At 35.0% G+C, this 19869-nt stretch overlaps 1 protein-coding gene across 4 annotated transcripts in view; it reads right to left on the bottom strand.

The window, feature by feature from the left end:
• The window catches only part of LOC117692238 (putative leucine-rich repeat-containing protein DDB_G0290503), a 1014555-nt gene that overhangs the window by 546766 nt on the left and 447920 nt on the right, over nucleotides 1–19869 (bottom strand). For 3 of the 4 annotated variants that reach the window (XM_066071030.1, XM_066071033.1, XM_066071031.1), the window contains one exon: nucleotides 13835–13963. In XM_066071030.1, coding sequence (XP_065927102.1) covers nucleotides 13835–13963 — 129 coding nt within the window. Of the gene's footprint in view, nucleotides 1–10896; nucleotides 12143–13834; nucleotides 13964–19869 lie in introns of those variants that run through there. The other variant, XM_066071032.1, reaches the window with a different exon arrangement.

The following is a 19869-nucleotide window of genomic DNA, read 5'->3' as shown; positions in this document are numbered from 1 at the left end:
TACTTTTTTTAACATCCGGCTTCACTGTCAGCAAAATTTTCAAATCAACTTATTCTTCGCCTCAATCCTTCAAAGAAGAGTGCATGACTTTGAAGTCAATATTAAGATTTGAGGATCGATGAGTATTGACTTAGGGAAAATTGGTGACGCCTGGGTCAGGTGCCTGTGTCCCAGATGTATCGAAGGTCTTCTTGGTTTTCTTTCCAGGATATCAGAATGGTTCTTTTCTTGTCCCAAACCTTATCAAAATTGAAAATGAGAGAAAATACATACGTATACATGTATCTACTAACGTCACTTTTTTCAACCTTTTTTCCACAAGATACCTTATCCGGGAATACCGGAAGTAATTAGCAATTATTAATTGCCAATAACTATATAGATACATATAGTATCAGGTGGTGTTACTTCTTTTGAATTTAACTTGCATTTAATTTTTTTTAAAAATGCAATTATTTTCAAACTAGGACACAATTAATTCAGGAAATTAAAAATGTAAGCACTATTTGTTGAAATTACTATTCTTTTCAATATTTTTTTTTTCCCAATTTCCTTGATTTCATATCTCTTTATATGCTATAAAGATAAGATGGCCAGTGGAGGTGATAAAGCGGTTAATTGAAACAAAAAAGGATTTGACATGTAACAAACAAGAGATTAATGTTAGATGATAATGCTAAAATAGTGGAATCGGAATTTCTAGGTGACAAACATAATTATGTACATCGGCACATTTTGTCCTTTATACCTACATTGTTTCATAAAAGTTCATGCAGCGGTTTATGAGAGGTTGCGCTAAAAACTAATCATCTCGATTTTCAATAAATGGCTAATATTCAAAAAGTTCAAAAGAACCCAGGAAAATAACAGATACGCAATTCCCTGGCAATATAACGTTGTATGTGATGATTCTTTATATCTAGTAGACATTTCTATTTTTTCACTCTAACACACTCTGTACATACCGGTATATAGAAACCGTCAAATCAAACACCATATGGTGTTGTGAAATCAAACTTTTCACACGTGTTTCAATAAAACCAAATAACTATAATTGTTTGATGTAGCGGTTTTACTTAATTTTCATATACAGTGTATGTTCATATGAAGAATTCTGTTTAAAGCATACAAATTCAATGAGCTAGCTGTTTGTACCAATTTTAAAAACTGAGGGAGTAAGTCTTGACTGAGAATACACATACATGTATCTTATTGGTAAGAGATGTATGTTGCCTGTGGATTCGTGACACACAGTCTCAAGTTCAGTGAAGAGGAAATCCATGAAAAGGAAAGTGAACCAAACTGAATTCATGTATTATTTCTGCAATGAAATCACCTTCATATCCCACAAGAATCATCAAAGAAACATTTTTTTTCTTTAAATGAGTGTACCATATACCTTGTGTTTAATAGGTCAGAAAATTTAATTTCTTCGCAAGAATTATTGCTCGCACTAGATGAAACTTAAAAACTATGAAGACTTTATTACAACAACAAATATGAATCATATTTTGCATTAAAATCTGTAATTTGGCAAATAATTTACTCAGCTTCAAATACTTTTGTTTTCGCGCACATAGTTGTAGTAAGCCACGTCTAACGATGGGACAAATCGAAAAAAAATGATAACAATTTGAATAATTCCGCTTAATATTGATCACGTTATTCTATTAAATTTCAAATAGCGAAGAAAAAAATATTAATAGACTATCAATAGAGGCAACAAATCGAGGACAATGAATACAAGAATATTCATGATATCAGATCAAAAATATTGTAAGAGCAAGGTAGAGAATTTACGAGATAAATACAGATTTGAATTTAAAGTATACATGCACGTGTATATTTCCTTTTTTCCGCACTCATGAGTAGTTTCGTTTAAAGTTCGTTCTCGTTCCAAAAAACAAGAAAGGCAGATATTATGTCGGTAAATTACTTCATTGCTTCACATAATGGTATATCTGCACTAGAATTAGGACGGCTGGTTGGTCGAGGTCATTTTTTAGGCTTTATTTACCTCCTTAAGACGGCAAGCTACGTGTAAAACTGTATGAAAATATTCTTTAAAACTAAATTATTTTAGATTTTTTCCTTTCCCTATTAATAGTTATGGCCAAATGTAACATGTTGAAAAGTGTAAGGCATTTGGTGGTTAATTTGTTGAATGACCGGCCTCTTGAAATGAAACCTTAACCAGGAAAATCCACGCATACCTTTTAACTTCTTCTATTAACTTAAGACAAATAATTGTGCAATTAAAAAAAAACCTACAACTTCTCTCTACGCTTTCTATTATCTCGAGATATTTAGACTTGTTGTTTACATACAAATAAGTTTGTCACTAATAACTTTCATGAAATTTCGTTATATTTCAATGAGCTTTTTACTAAGAGCTTGCATTATTTTATTATCGATGTTTCCTGTATAATACCATTAAGTTCCTTTTCTACCAATACATAAAGCACTGGGTATTCCAAGCTTGCTTCTCAATCTGCTTCTTTATTAGTAAGGTAAGTTTCTAATCTTGATATATACAGTGTATAAATGTATTCAAATATGTAGAGTGTATAAGTGTATTCAAATATGTGTTTTTTAAATCAAAAATAAATCTTATTATTAATTATATTTCTAACTGAATGTTCTGATTATGAACAAGCAGTAAAATAATTATTACTGTATGTTTTCATAAAACAGAAAATAAATTATAGCGAAAGATGGTGCATTTAAATGAAATTGTTGCTTTACCGGAATTTCAAATTTAAATATCAATGGTTTAAACCCAATGTAATAAACAAAAGTTAAGATATCGATGTCACATTTAAGACAAAAAAATTGCAAAAGAATACAATGAACAGGAAACAGAAAAAATGACAAGAATCTGTATACTAGTCCAATTCATATTAGTATTTTGAATTGTTAATCATAAATTCGAAAAATTTGAAAGAGACCCGTGAATGTGTATTTGATTATGTGAATATCAGTTCGTAATTTTCGGTACATTTGACAAAGAAAGTTATTTTCGAGAAATACAGTGAGAGCTATAGGGTCGTGGTCGTGGCCAATTACAGATGAGGGACTTGGTATGAAGATATGAAAAAAGATTTCAAGTATTTAGATTTTTTTCTTCACTTATTGATAGCTCAGAACCAAAATTTCAATATTTATAATTTTAAAGTAGATCTGCATAAAAGATTATTTGTTTGACACCCAGCATTTTTAAGGACTGGTTTTAATTTTGTTTTTGACAAATAAAAAAACTCTCTGTTTATGCCAGTGTCTTTTATTAATTAACGATTTTTTATTGCCAATGAGTCCATGACTGACAATAAAAAATTGTTAATTAGTAAAAGACAGTTTTTACCTCTCCAAGCTATTTTTTGGTGATATATTGTAAAATTTAACAATTCTAAACCTGTATAAGTATTCTAATTATAATGTAGTTTAATCCACATTAATATCGGCAGATGCCCCATACCACCTTCACGTTCGATAATCTAGCGACGATTCACCGACCAATGAATAATTATTTAAACTTTTAAAGATATCGGTGTTCTTAAAAATTAATGTGACTGCTCCGCGTCGTCCGATACCAGTGTCGGGCGATTAAATAACAAAAATGTTATCAAACTGCTCTTTTGTTATTCATAGACATATAATTTAATTATGGTTGTAACGCGCTTTCTAATTGGCTAAAAAAATATTTATATCGAATAAAGAATGTTGCCTACGTCATAGTAAGACTAACGTCAAAAACGTATCAATACGCCTGACGTCATGTTTGAATCTTGTACAATTTTACGTCGTTTTAACCATTTCTGTGCCACAGGGCCTATTTGGGCCTATTTGAATATCTAAGTAAAGTGCCAGAGGGCCTATTTGGGCCTATGGCAATTTGAAAAAATATACATTAAAATAAAAAAAAATATATTCAGGTTCTGTTTTTCATTATTGATTTTTAAATTTGTATCAATATACATCGTATGATCTATGTGTTTAGTAGTCTCGTTCAACCAGACGCTCGGCTGTCTCCGTAAATCTCCGACGAGCAGAGAGCCTCTCTGCTCGTCGGAGATTTACGGAGACAGCCGAGCGTCTGGTTGAACGAGACTATGTGTTTAGTGAAATACTGCTGATAACGTCACAACGTAAAAAATGACATCATAATCATAACGTCACTACGTCATACAGCGCCAACTCGTTGTCTGCGTTTTACCATTGCTGGCGTATGGTTTTTGTGAATAGATCCCCTGGACTTTTCCGTCAGAACCGGAAAATAATATCTGTCCTAATGCACAACCTGGACCAAAGGAAATTTTGCCCCCTCCCCCACAAGAGCACGACCAATTTTATTTTTTCCTACTCTGCCATATAAACCTGAGGCTCGTTTAGACTTTTGACTAAAATCTATCTTAAGACCAAATAGTTTTCATAAGATCTCACCATAGCTCATAAATTTCTCATATCTTAGGATAATCTTAAATACTGTCAAAATAAGGTCTTAAGTCCAACTTTAACATGGAGAGAGCTAATACTTTAGTCCACCACCGAAGGCCAAGTATAATTCGAGTGTGTGCGACTTTTTTATTTTCATGCTGCCGTTAGTGCTGATTTAAAAAATCAAATAAAACACATCGATATAATATCCATGCGGTTTTTTTTTAAATTTAGAACATAGATCGGGTAAAAAGCTACTACATACAGCATCGTTCTCTGGTATTGTATAATATGCAAGAAATCGAGAGAAAATGAATCGCTTGAAGGAGACCGTGTGTCTTTTTTTTTTACTTAGAATTGAAATATTGACAGAGCATATAAGGAAGCATGTACTTTATATGTATTTTTTCACTCAGAGTTAATTAATGAACGGCAATATAAACTGCGATATGCCAAATAAGGAGGAATGGGGCATTGAAAAAATTACTTTGATATGATCCTAGAACAAAATTTTAGCCAGATGATCAACATTAAAAAAAATTCCATCTGGTGACATTTTACTGTAGTTTTCATGCATGTATCACCGTGCAAAATTCACTGTTTAATTATAAATTTATTTTGGACTTTTCTTTTAAAATTCAACATCTGTTTCGTAATATTTTCTCACAGTTTATTTCTTACAAAGTTACTTATTTATTTAGTGATTGACACTTTTCGGACTCTATATGTGATTTCAAAGAGACGGAGTGCCATGTCTCAAGGACTTTTAATCTCTTAAAACAACATTGCGTAATTATATGCCTTTCATGTCTTGGCCATCAAAGACTCATTGAGTTAATCTAATTACCTAATACCTGTGAATCTTTCACTCAATTCATTTGATGTCATCAAATTGTCACATTTACTCATTGTTTAGATTCTTATATATACTGAATCGTATTTGTCAATCTTCAGTTCGGAGGCCTGACGCATTACCGGCCACTTCCGTCTGTGTCGCTTATTTGTTTTTTTATTGTTCATCTTTTAAATTCGATTGATAATAAATACGGAATCCTTCATCACTTGGTTTTACTTCTCTGGAATTGCATATTGGTGGACCCTTGGGAATACGGCAAACCTACCATTCGTTTTTACCTTACGGCCCACAGCGCGCCTCAACCTTTTACCTTATACCCTTTACGCCAACATTCCCCCACCCCGTTCGTACTGCACACGACCGATGCAGATCCAGAAGAATTCCCTAGCACCGTAAAATCTACGCGGTCACAATTGGTGGATGAATCCTAAGGGTAATTACAACGCCCGGGGCTGCTGCATATACCTTGCAGTAGCTAGATCCCGTTCCTAACCAGCAAGCGAGTTCCCCTACGACGATGGACACTTATCGATTTCGGCCAGCTTGGATGTCTTGGACCTTTCCCCCAAATTCCAAACAACATAGACCCTGGTTCAACAACACTTGCTTCAGATGTCGCATGCCTGGACACTTCGCCAGAACCTGCACATTTCACAGAGCAGAGAAATCAAAATCGAACCAGGTACGTAGTATATACAGGATCCAAGAGTATTCCCAACAAAAACAACATCTAAAGGAACTTCCGTTCTACAACGTCAGAAATTCGGCCCTTCGTAATTTGATGGACTATTCGGCTGTTCTTAAACACGAACTTGCCCAAACAAAACAATCTCTTAAAGATTCACAGGACAACTTTTTAGGATTGATTACCCAGTTTAATGAAATGAAAAAGGAGTTAAATTCGACCAGACTCAAAATGCACGCGATTCAAGAGAATTCCCGAGAAGAAATAAGACAGCTACAGACAAAACTGGACGCATCCAAAGAAATTAACAAAATGGCATCCGAAGAAATTCAAGCGCTTATCCAGAAAAATCATCACCAACTTCATATTTCTCAGGACCAAGAAGAAGACATCTCTGACTTGAACATTCGAAATTCCGATTTAGAATATTCTTTATCCGAGCAACAACACATCATAGATGACCTTCGTGAGGATATTTATCGCCAAGATCAAACTATTCAACATCAGATGGAAGAAATTGAAGATTTACATCAAACAAATTTTGAACTAGAACAAGTCATATCTCAACACCGCAAAGAAATCTGTGACTTGCGAAACCAGTTATACCCCAACCATAGCAACGGTTACATCGGACACTATGGGAACGGACACTTCTACCGCTGACAGTTCCTTTCAAACACGAGGACGTGTTTTACCGCAGCGGGGGGATATTATCACAGTGCAAAATTGACTGTTCTATAATTATCTTAATTTCGGACTTTACTTTTCAAATACAACATTTATTTTGTCATATATTCTTAGAATTTAATGTTTACTAAGTAAATTAGCCATTGACACTCGGCAGACTCTTTATTTAATTGTTATTACAAATCAGACAGATGTTTCTCCCAAGAACTGCTAATCTCTTGAAACAACATTGCGTAATTATATGCCTTTCATGTCTTGGCCATCAAAGACTCATTGAGTTTATCTAATTACCTAATACCTGTGAATCTTTCACTCAATTCATTTGATGTCATCAAATTGTCACATTTACTCATTGTTTAGATTCTTATATATACTGAATCGTATTTGTCAATCTTCAGTTCGGAGGCCTGACGCATTACCGGCCACTTCCGTCTGTGTCGCTTATTTGTTTTTTTATTGTTCATCTTTTAAATTCGATTGATAATAAATACGGAATCCTTCATCACTTGGTTTTACTTCTCTGGAATTGCATATTGGTGGACCCTTGGGAATACGGCATACATAACCTTCGTTTTTAACATACGGCCCACAGCGCGCCTCAACCTTATAATTTGTTCCTTTTACGCCAACATTCCCTCACCCGGTTTGTACTGCACACGACCGATGCAGATCCAGAAGAATACCCTAGCACCGTAAAATCTACGCGGTCACACATGTGAAAGAACAAAACTGAATAAGGAGACAGAAAATACGAAAAAGGTATCAATAGGACTTGAAGCGCGCACGCGGGGAGGGGGGGGGGGGTGCACTGAATTCTTGATCTCGAACACAGTCGAAGAAGCATCACCATTATCTCCAAATAAGTTATTACATGCATTTCTTTTTTTTTCTGTCCAAAGATTCAGAGCATTTCAAACAGAGACATTTTTTCTTGAAACTAAATTTCAACCGTGTCTCTAAATTTGGACACCGCACATCATAGACATTTAATTTTCACATGGATGGTTCTGACCACACGGACTTTCAAGTCATTTCCTGTTTTATGGTCATAAAGAGCATCTACTGTGTGTAAGGGCGCAAATATAGCGGTAAAGGAAGGACAGATTTCTAGGACTGTAATATACTTCATGAAAATAGTTTTTATTCTTTCAGTTTATGTATAATTTTAGTATATAAAATATATCAATGTTTAATCACAAATTTTTATCATTATTATAATTTAGACAACTTAGATGGTCAAGCGGATTTAATCACTAAAACAAACTGTAAGACCACAGGTTGGTAAAAAAAACTCCTTAGCTCCAATCGAGATATAGAATGTTTTGCATTTCATAACTGTTATTAATATTTCATCGTATGATGATGAACTATGTGTAATCGTTAACTTTCTTAGGTCTATATTGATTTTGATTCTTTGAATATTAGAACTATAATATATATCACAATCGTAGTTGTATCGATAAATAAGCTAAGATATTAGAGAACATTAAGAACATTAAAATTATAAATCTTTTTCCTGGAGTAATCAAACGTTTACAACTGACGATCGTGATTATCAATATTACACGTATGATGTTTTTAAAGTTTTTACTTTGTATGGAACAAAATGTAAAAATTAAGATAGTGTTCACCTGTCCGAGAAAAGGAAGATTTTAAAACATACAGATAATTTAAAGCTACATAGTCCGATTTTTTTGGCTATGAGAGTATCAAATATTTTTCTTTACAGACCAAATTTATTAGAAAGATGCCTATTTACACAAGCAAAATCCGTCTCCTTTAAAAGTTTGAATTATCTAAAGTAAATAAAAAATGTCTGTATGAGAAACAAAAAACAAAAAAAACAAACCAACTCCATCTTGGGAATGTTTAGAAACGGGAACCGTTTGGTTTTGTTCCCGAATGATTGGGTTTATTCAACCCGCATGTGATGTATCGATTGTACATGTATACAAAACACTTCCCCAAATATTAGTGAATAAAATGTACCAACGTTTATTTTTTATTTGAATTTTTAAAGTCGTAATACAACCATACCCGCCTTGACCTCAGCAGCGAATTTTATTATGAGACGAAAGAAATCAATACAATTTATGTCATTTGTTTTTGTAAATAAATTGTGTACATCACTTTTTCATTAAAATACGGCTTAATGGACCTTGAAAACTACTGCAATGTCTATTATGATACACATACTTAGCATAGCCATCGTATAAAAGCGAACACAAAATTTTAAATGAAATCGGGCATAGCAGCTTTAAAAATTTCACGATAAGCCTATATATTATTCTATTTACGAAATCATTAATACAGTCATTTGGGGTGTTTTGAATAACACTTTTTGTTCAACTTGATTGTAAAATATGTGTAAAAAGCATGTTTAATACAGTTCGTTGTTTTGGTCCAACAGAAAGATCATACTGGTTCATGTGGGGGGCTAGAAGGGGGTGCATGGACTATTCCTTCCACCTCTTGGAAAATTCAAATTAAGATTATATAGCAAAATTCCCGAAATAGGCCTCAAAACCCCTCTCCAACATTGGAAAACAAAGTTATCACTCGGACACCCCCTGGAAATGTTTTCTGGATCCGCGCATGCGGTAACAAACATACACTATATCAATTTTCTCGCTTAATAAAGCAAAAGCATACAGTGTAATGAGGAATGAATATTGAGCAGCGTTTTTATCACACAAATACCCTTTACTGAGGTTAGCGAGAAGTTTTTAATCACATAATAATTTATTAATGTCATTTCTTCTTTAAACTCTCTCTATATAAATCACTTATCATCAGAAAAATTTGCACACGCAAAGAAAATAAATAAAAACCTAATTCCCAAAATCATGAAAATCCTAATCAGTGGGGGGGAGGGGGTGTACGTATACTTCCAACAACAACAAAAATTAATTCTTACCTTCTAAAAATTTTTTTGTTAAATCATGATATTTCTAATCCGGGGGGTAGTAGTATACCTATACTTCCAAAAAAAATCTTACCTACCAAAAAATTTTCCCCCCACATCATGAAACTCCTAATCCGGGGGGGAGGGGGACTAGTATGCCTATGACTCCAACTTCTCAATAATTTAATCATTTCAAAGTAAATTTAGGAACAAATATGTTTCCTGGGAGAAAAAGTGGGGGGGGGGGGCTAACCCTCAATGATGCTATGTGCCTAATGGTTAGTTCTAACTTTGCAAAAAGGTGGGGTGGGGGATAAGCCCCCCCCCCCTTAGCCCCCTCCCGATTCCGACGCCTATGTAAATTACATTGCAGGTGGTGACTGTTGGAGAGTTTCATTTGTTCATGTTTTGTACATTGCAGAGCGATACATCAAACTTTCTAAAAACAGGGAACGCGGGGTGATTCGAAATTTCCCCAATTGACTGTACGAGCATAAACTTGGATGGACGTTTATGCTTGCGCAATTTCATAGAAATGATTATTAAAACGAAGAAGGAATTGCTTACCAATCTAGCACTGTCATTCTTTGTCTGTCTGTCTGCCTATCTAATACACATTAAAATTCAATTCCTTTTGCAAATTTCTTAAACTGCATCATGATAAACCTTTACAGCTGCAGCCAGCAATACCCTCCTCTTGACCACTAACATATTTGCGTCATACTTATTAATTAGTTTTTGAAAATTATCCGCTATTAATGACAATGATTGTTACAAAAATTTCGTATTAATGATGCATACATGCTCTAAAACAATGTAAGCTGCTTATATAAAATCGCTTTAAAACATTTGGTGTTTTGCTTAATTACACATATAGTTTACTGTTGATCTAATATGGTTTGTACATGGTCAGTAAATCCCATACGGTGCGAGACCGAATGAAGATGTTTTAAAAATAAATGTCCAAATTATTCGGGGGAAAAACTTAGTTATTGCTATTTAGACCATATACTTTCGTGATAACTATTTGATAATCCCGCCCATTCAGTTCCATTTTTCACAATTTGTGGGAAACTCTGGTGTGAAAAACATGATTAAGGTTGCATTGCATGTCATTAAGTTTGCAAAATAGAAATCCGATAATTTATGAATTTTTTTAAGGCAACCTACTTAAACTCTCTCTCTCTCTCTCTCTCTCTCTCTCTCTCTCTCTCTCTCTCTCAGGAATAAGAAAGCTTTTTTATCGTGAAATTTATGTCTCATATATATGCAAACAAACAAATAAGAGATATATGCATTAGATCTTATAGATTTTGAACTAATTTCAATGATAAAAAATTCACATGTATGCGTGGATTATAATAAAGATTGACAGGATAAGAAAGTGATTATTTTAAAAACTGCACGCATTTGTTAAAGATTGGGAACATGCATCATTAATGAAAAAATTGATATTTTTTGAAAGACGTGGTTTTCTTTACATTTCTTTTTCATTTGGCGACGCTAAAAAAGAAATTTAAAAAAAATGGCGTAACGTCTTATATGAAATGACAGAGAAAAAGATAAAAAGCCATTGTTTTCGATAATAACATTAGAAATTATTAATTAAACACAAAACTGCATCCCGCAACGCTAAAAAAATGGCACGGCGCGTTGTGTCAGATTGTTACGTCAAAACATGAATTTGATAACGTCATGCTTGGCACTGAAGCGTAATAACGTCTTTTTTGACGTGGCAGCGAAAGGGTTACTTAAAGGTCAAATGACCGTTTTTATCTGTAATGATGAGTAAAAAAATTAAACTATTAAAATGAATTCAATATTTATAAGTTTTACACGATATAAATTGGTTTGAAACAGTTTACGCTTCGCAGTTTATAAAGCGAAACTGCCCCAAACCATTTTATATCGTGTTCAAATAAATATTGAATTCATTCCTTAAATACACATAATCTCTTACACAAGGAAAAACTTAATTTCTAAAATTTTTACATATATTCAAAATGCTGTGTGAAAATTCTATAAACACCTGCATTATAATAACAAAACAAAATACTTGAATGTTAAAGTCTTTAAATTGAACAATAACTGCGCTGTTCAAGTTTTTGATTGAAAAAAATTCAAACAAGTTTTTTTTTGCTTTATTAACGGTATAATTATCACATCTAGTTAAGTTTAAATCCAGAGAACGTTGTAACGGGAATAATATGACTAGCGTAACCGGTACCAATGTACCGTCTGACCGACACTCTGTCACCGGTCTGTAGATGTAAGATAACCAGGTTGGTTCCGGTCTGGTGAATGGCAATGCTACTCCCACTACCGTAATAAGCCATGGCCATGACCTTACTGGATCCATTCAACACTATGCGTAAATAGATGTCTTTTTGCCATGCAGACTGAACAGAGACATAGAACACATAAGTCCCCGCTGTGGGCGCTGTAAAGATACCAGTACTGGGGTTGTAGCCTGTTCCTTCACTGTAGATTACTACGGGGAACACTAGGGTGTCTCCTGTCCAACCATCGTTACCTGATCTTATACCCGCTGTAAACGCATGGTGGTTACTCTTATCTACAATAAACAAATTGCTTTATATTCTGTTATGTCAACAATATTCGTTTAATACCGATTTTCTTTGATTTCGTTGTTAAGTTGATTCACAAAATTAAATGTTCATTAAAATGCAATATTCTAATAACACATTTTATTGATTTGTAAATCAAAATACGCATTAAGTATGTATCATTGAGGGTGTGATTTTCCATTAATTCAACGTAAATTGCTACCCATGAATATTAATAAAATCACATCAGCTTTGCTGTCTTTAAGCACGCATGCATGCATCGTAATATCCTATAGTTTGCAACAACGTTAAAGTGAGTTCACGTTCAAATTCATTTTTTATTATACCCACTGCTGAAAAGATTATAGAGAATTTTTTCTAGTGTTTTTAAAATTTTTGATATTTTACGGAGAATTGTTTTCAAGTCTAGTAAAACATCTAAACAAATAAAAAAGTTCGAGAAGTCTGGATAACTTAATTAATACAGAACGGTTGGTAGATAACTGGCCATTGCTAAAGGAGTTTATAACCATCTATTTTATTAATGTATCTCACCTTTCAGGTAAGATACATTACCTTTAATTACCTTTATTACCTTTAAGGTAGTATGGGACGCCTCCATGTTGTGACATTATATATATCAAAATAAACAATAAAATCAAGTGTGATTTTATAAATAGTTTTGTTTCCAAAATCATCACCTAACAGCGTAGCCCGGTGGGTTAGAGGATTTACTACGAATCCGTAAGTCGTGAGTTTGTATCCTGCAAACGATTTTAAAAATTTTGCCTTTCCAAAAAAATCTCAAAACGTAATTTTTGGTTAAATATTGTGAATTTTGAGAATTCTAAAGTATTTTTTATTAAAATGCACATTAATATCGACATATGTCCCATACAACCTTAAAAAGAGGTATGATTGAAACATACCACCTTAAGAAATAAACTTCAGGAAAACTTTTTGCCCTTAGGAAAAACAAATATCTTATCGGCTATTTGTAATTTCCTACCTGAATGAAAGACCCCCCCATTAGAATTTAAATTTAATAGGATTTGAACAAAACTTCGATAGGATTTTGAAATCCGATAGGAAATCTTAATTGCCTATAGGAAAACTATCTGTCTGAATCAAATTTCTGCACGAATTATTTTTCTCCTGTAGGATATATAATTGCTATGGTGTTTTTATTGGATTTTCAATATCTATATTTATTTCTTCAACGGGAATTTTTAGTTTCCGATGGGAAATAAATTTATAAAGGTAAATATCTTACATTTATAGTAAATCACTCTGAAAACAAAAGTGGTAATACACTCTCTATACAATGGTCTTTTATTTGGTATATATGGATTTTTACGAAAATGCATCTTAAGCGGGTGCAAAAAATGCCACTTACGCATTGGCATAATTATCCGGCATAGTGTTTATACATTACAAAATCAATTCGTAGTATTATCACAAACAAAAACACAGAAAAATAATGTAAATAAAGAAATAACAAGATTTGTTTAAAAGTAAATACAGTAAAACACGGTTATAGCGAACACGCTTATAATAAATTGACGCTTAGGGCGAAGTGGTTTTCATTCCCTGAGACTTTATTACTTGATGTAAATTTGACGGATATAACGAATTACGTTTATAAGGAAGTCGCCCGTCCCTGGCACTTCGTTATAAGCGTGTATTACTGTATATCTCACCATCGATTGATTTTGACAACTTTGTTTGAGCCGTTTCCAAAGATGCTAAAGCGGATGAGAACGTCTGCTGTGTATGTTCAGACAGTGTGAACTGTACATCAAACCTGGCAACTGTTCTGTTGAGGTTTTCTGGAAACATAATAATTATACATAGTAATCTAATACATGATTTTGTATTGAAACATTAAAACATTCAAGTATAGATTTATTTACTATAACAAGTTTGTCTTTTATATGATGTAAAATAAATGACCTATGATAATTTGTGAAACCAGATGTTCCCACAACACTACATGTACATGCATTGTAAAAAGCAACGAAGGGAAATCAGTTGTGTTGTTTTTTATTTTAAGCCCGCTGATTCAATGACGACGCATTGATTTCGCTTCGCAGGAGGAACGAAACAAAAACAACCTTTGATTTTTTTAATCAAGGCATTGACATTGGAATTGAAAATCTTTGGTGTTTTATTTATTATATAATTATCAACATTAAAATAAATAAAATAAAAACAATTGAAACAAAGAAAGAATTTTCAATTAACTTTGGCGGTCACCTTAAATATCCATGAGATAAATTTTTATAACATAGAAAAAACAAGATGGCGACAGCCAGCGGTGGTCGCTTAGACGAGGATCCAAACTTTTCCTCAATCAATGCCTACAGAGACTGCGACAATGCCCTACAATGTGCACCAGTCAACGACAGCAGAAGTAATCTTCTAACCGATGTTCTAAATGTAGAGGAATCTGTGCAGAATTGCACATTATTGCAGTTGTTTACATCTGAGGGCGTGAGTACTTCTAACGACAACAATGTCTACGATTTGCCAAACTCGCAATTGCCTATTATCGAGAACGAAAGTTTATCGAACGCCGAATATATCAATCTTATTGATTCCCAACTTCAGAATTTACCAAAAGAAATTTATGTTAATAAATTACTTGAACTTCTTGATGATGATGAGAACAAAGTCATGTGGTATAGAAACGTTCTTTACTCCCGGGCAAAAACCCTCCCCGACTGCCCTCCTGGCAGACTTATAAGAAGAAGAACTACTAAAAGCAACAACAGTACTGAAAGATATGCAAGAGACTGTCACACTTTATACATGTTTACCCAAGGGGAAAAATCGGGACTGAATGTAATTTTTGACAAAAGCAAAACAATACCAGTCCCTTCCGATACATTCAAGCATGAAACCTCAAAAATTGAGTTAGTTGAATTTCGATCATTGCTGCAATTATTACAACAGCGACTATCCGAATTAGAAGAAAATATTCAATCCAAAGACAAAACAATTCATATCCTGACCGCTGACCTCAAATCACTTCACTTGAAACATGACCAACTATCCACAGAACATGAGCGTCTCAAAGCTGAGGCGAACTGTAGGTTCACTAAATACGACTGCTTTCAGAAATTGGCTAAAGAGAAATTCCAAAAAGCCGACACCTATACGATGGAGTTTGAATCTTTCAAATCAAAAACTAATGACGAACTCAAACGTGTAAATAAAGTTACTCAAAACTTTCAAAATAAAGTCAACGCACTCAGCCCAAACAAAACATACGCCAGTACTGCAGTCGAACAAACTGCCATTGAACGGTCCATTAAAGAAAACTCTACAACATCTCGTGGAAATGACGCCATAGTCGATGGAATTCGTTCTATACGCGACTCAATGGATAATCCGTCTAAACCCAAGACGTCTGATACCTCTGGTAAAACTTGTGCTGATAAAGATGTTGTGCGTGTGTGCACCGGTGACCAACGATTCACCCCGTCGGGTTCCTCAAGAAGCCGGTCACAATGCACATTCACCCGACACCTCTTCATTCAACTCGCCACGCTCCAATAGTCATACTATTACGACAGCTGGTCTCAAATACGCAAAAAATAGAGACTCTTCTCCAGAGAGCATAACGCCCAAAAGATCAGTGAATTATGATGGTGTTTTGTGTCGCGTAACTGTTGACGAAAAACCACGCTCAGTTCAAAATACCGTATCTAAACAAACAAAAGATGTCTTTCTCGGAGTTACATACAAAAAAGCAGCCCGATATTATTTGTCCGGAATAAACCATGAATCAACCTACGAAGGCATCAAAACTTATGTTGAAAGCAAAGGGGTTAAAATCTCGTACTTAACCCTATTCAAACCAAAAGGGCGCTACTCAGTCCGGACAGCCAAAATCAACGTCTCGCCAAACTGCTCAGAAACGGTAGAAGCACCGGGATTCTGGCCCGACGGTGTCCACTGCCGCAAGTGGTATAGCGAGCGCGAGTGGGATTCTCGTTGTGACCAAAGGTACCCGCAGACAGACGACGAACGGGCATATCAAGACAGTCATTACCATTAAACCAATTATGTCACTTTGTTCAAAACATTTTATTTCATTTTGGTATTTTCTGTCTCAAATTATGGTCATTCTTATGTCATGGAACGTCCGCGGTATCTTCTCATCCACGCTGTGTCTCTCTTCGCTGTTAGACAGAGAGAAATGTGACATTGCTGTACTCTCGGAACACAAACTTAAACAAGAAACAAGAGGTTACATTGATACAATACACACAGACTTTTTAAGTTTCGTCAAATTTGAGGATGAAAAATCTACTCATACAAACGTACTCTTCGCCGGCAGAGGTGGCGTAGCTATAATGTATAGGAAACGTTTAGCTTTCTCAATACGGGAAATTCCATGCTTCGACTCAAACCGCATTATTGGAATTGAACTAAAGACATGCAACGGATGCGTGTACATATTGGGTGCTTACTTACCTTCTGACAATAATGTTGACAATTACGCGTACGAAATAAATTTACTTGAAAATCTATACAATCACTACTCGAATTATGGAAAAGTTATAATAGCGGGTGACCTAAATGGCAGTCTAGTCGATTCAACCGGAACTAATGAACGGAAGTCAGAAATTCTGTCGTCATTTGCATTTAGAAAAAACCTTTGTACTCCTTACATAGACTTTAAAACTTGTGGTGAAAACTACACTTTCACATATAAAAAAACAACCCTGGACTACGTCTTATTTGACAAATCTGTTTTAACATTGCTGCATCGTTACCTAACATACGTAGAGGGCTAATTCTCACTTACAATGACCACCTTCCGATAATTGCCACATTTAATCTACGCGCCATGCAATGCCACCACCTGAAGACTTCCCAGACAAAACTTTTAGCATGGCACAAAGCTACCGCTGAAAATATTGCGGAGTATAGAAACAAAATTGACCAACTTCTCTCCGCTGCGTTTGGTGAAGATCTACGCAATGAAACAGACATTTCAGTGTATATCGACAATTTAACCAAAATTCTGCATAAGTGCGCTCACGACTGTATTCCATCGTCGTCCTTCAACCATTTCACCCGACCTGGCTGGACTTCTTCTGTAAAGGAGCTCCATAAAATTGAAAGAGCCAAACGGCGCATATGGATAGGACAAGGAAGACCTCGAGGGATGGAATTTACGTCATACCTAGAATATAAAAAGGCCAAGAGAAATTTCCGGAGGGCCCTTGAGGAAGCACACGAACGCTACATGTGTGATGTCTACAAAGAAATCGACGAAGCCGCAGAAGTAGACATACGTCTATTCTGGAGACTGACAAAGAGACGAAAACCCAGAACTTCGTGCATTTACCCCGAAATCCAGGATGAGGGAGGAACAACCCATACAGATCCAGAAGGGGTTGCAGAAACTTTTGCCAACTATTACCAAAATATATATACCCCCTTAGAAGATGTTCAGTTCGATCCGGATTTCAAGTCACAGATAGATCTCGAGATAAAACACATTACTGCAACTTGTGAAAGTGATATACACGACTTACCCGGGGGCTGCATTACCACAAAAGAACTAAATGCAATAATCAGCTGTCTGAAGCTCCGCAAGACACCTGGCTATGACTCAATTACTAACGAACATATCGTTCACGGGGGGAAATCACTTGTTCGATGCCTCGTTAATTTATACAACGCAATCGTGTCTTTGGGGAAAATATCTCTTCAGTGGAAACAAGGGCTTATTGTGCCTTTGTACAAGGGAGGATCGAAGCCCAAAAATGTGTGCGACAGTTACAGACCTGTAGCCTTACTACCTTGTTTATTTAAAATTTTTGAAAAAATCATTCTGTCTCGCATATCTGAGTTTTTAACATTAAGTGCTCATTTTCCCAATGCTCAGCAGCAAGGGTTTCAGAAATCGTTAAGCTGTTTAACTGCATCTTTTAATTTGCAGGAAACATTTTTGCACAACACAGAACATGGAAACAATGTATATGTAAGCTTTTTAGATTCTAGCAAAGCATTTGATACAGCATGGAGAGAAGGGCTTATGTTCAAACTGTATAATATTGATGTAACTGGTAAAATATGGACACTAATTAACATTTGTCATCAACATACTACAAGCTCTGTCATTGTAAACCAGATAAAATCAAAATGGTTTAGTGTCAATCAAGGTGTCAGACAAGAAGGTGTTCTGTCCACTTTTTTGTATCTTGTTTTTATTAACGACCTCCTAATTGAATTAGAGACAGTAGTAAAAATATTGGTGTACTAAATGTTCCCAGCAGTTGTCCATCCCAAGCAGACGATATTTCATGTATTAGCTTATCTCCAATAGGCCTTCAACTACTTTTGAACAATGTTTTTATGTATTCAAACAAATGGCGATTTCGATTTAATGCTACCAAATCATGTGTGTTAGTATTTTGTCCGAAATATTGTACATTTAAAGAAACATTTTAATGGTTTTTAGGTCAATGTTTAATTCTTACAGCAGACAAATACAATCATTTAGGTATTTTTGTTGACAACAGATGTAAACATTCTGCTAGGATAACGGAAGCATGCAACAAGGGACGCAAATCGTACTTTGCGCTCTCTGACATAGGATCACAATTTCTCAACCCAATGACACTCTCGCATTTATACCAGACGGTTGTGTTACCGTCCGCCCTATATGGTTGTGAACTATGGAATTGCATATCTTCCTCTGATCTTCAGAAGCTAAACGTGTTTTAACACTTTGTTTGTAAAAACTCGTTAAACCTACCAAAATCTTGTAGATCTGACATTTGTGAATCACTCTTTGGTGTTTTACCGATAGAAGCGGAAATCGACACAAGGAAATTATTATTCCTAGGAAGACTCTGTCGCTTACATTCCACTACCCTGACAAAGAAAATATTTGCAATACGTCTGTATTCGTTCATATATAACTTAGCACTGAAGCAAAAAGGATTTATACCTGAAATTTTCGATATTATCCAAAAGTACGAACTCACAGACCACTTAAAACAGTGGCTACATGACTGTTCATTCCCTGGAAAAATAACATGGAAAAAAATTGTGAGGACCGCCGTTTAAACTCTATACAATTCACAGCGTCAAACTCGTATATATCAAGTGATTCTGACTTCTTAACTTTTCGTCTGATCTTCGACGACATAGATCCCTCATCACTCTGGAACTCCCCAGAAACTGTTACGAGATCAACCTGTGTAAATTTGTATGCAAACTGATCTCCAACATCCGCGAATGCATCAACGTATACACTTGTCTACTGTGCCAAAGGCCCTTCAAAAACTTAATTGCGCATGCTTCGTGCACATGTGCAGCAACCGAAACCATCCGAGATGTATGGTGGGAGGAGGTCATCAACTTATACGATATAAGACTGTCGGCGGAACTATGTGGCCTTGCCGAGGACGACTTCCTCGTTATTCTTTTGGGGCGACGAACTGATACACCGCTAGAAAGCTCGGCAACAGCATCTTTCCGCATGCTGAATTACAGGCTCCTAAAAACACTGTAGCCTTATACAATAGGGCATTATCATTTCAATGTATGTGACAATATGATTTATTTACTGGCATGCCCATGCTCTTTTGTATATATGTTCGGATATTTATTTATTTATTTATTTATATACTGATGTTTTGTTCGTAATAATAATTTGATATGTTATAATTTGATCATCATGATCCTCTACGGAGGGAAATAAATTATG

The sequence above is a fragment of the Magallana gigas genome, chromosome 9 (assembly GCF_963853765.1).
Source record: "Magallana gigas chromosome 9, xbMagGiga1.1, whole genome shotgun sequence".
Taxonomy (NCBI): Eukaryota; Metazoa; Mollusca; class Bivalvia; order Ostreida; family Ostreidae; genus Magallana; species Magallana gigas.
This window is presented reverse-complemented; position numbering and strand designations above follow the sequence as displayed.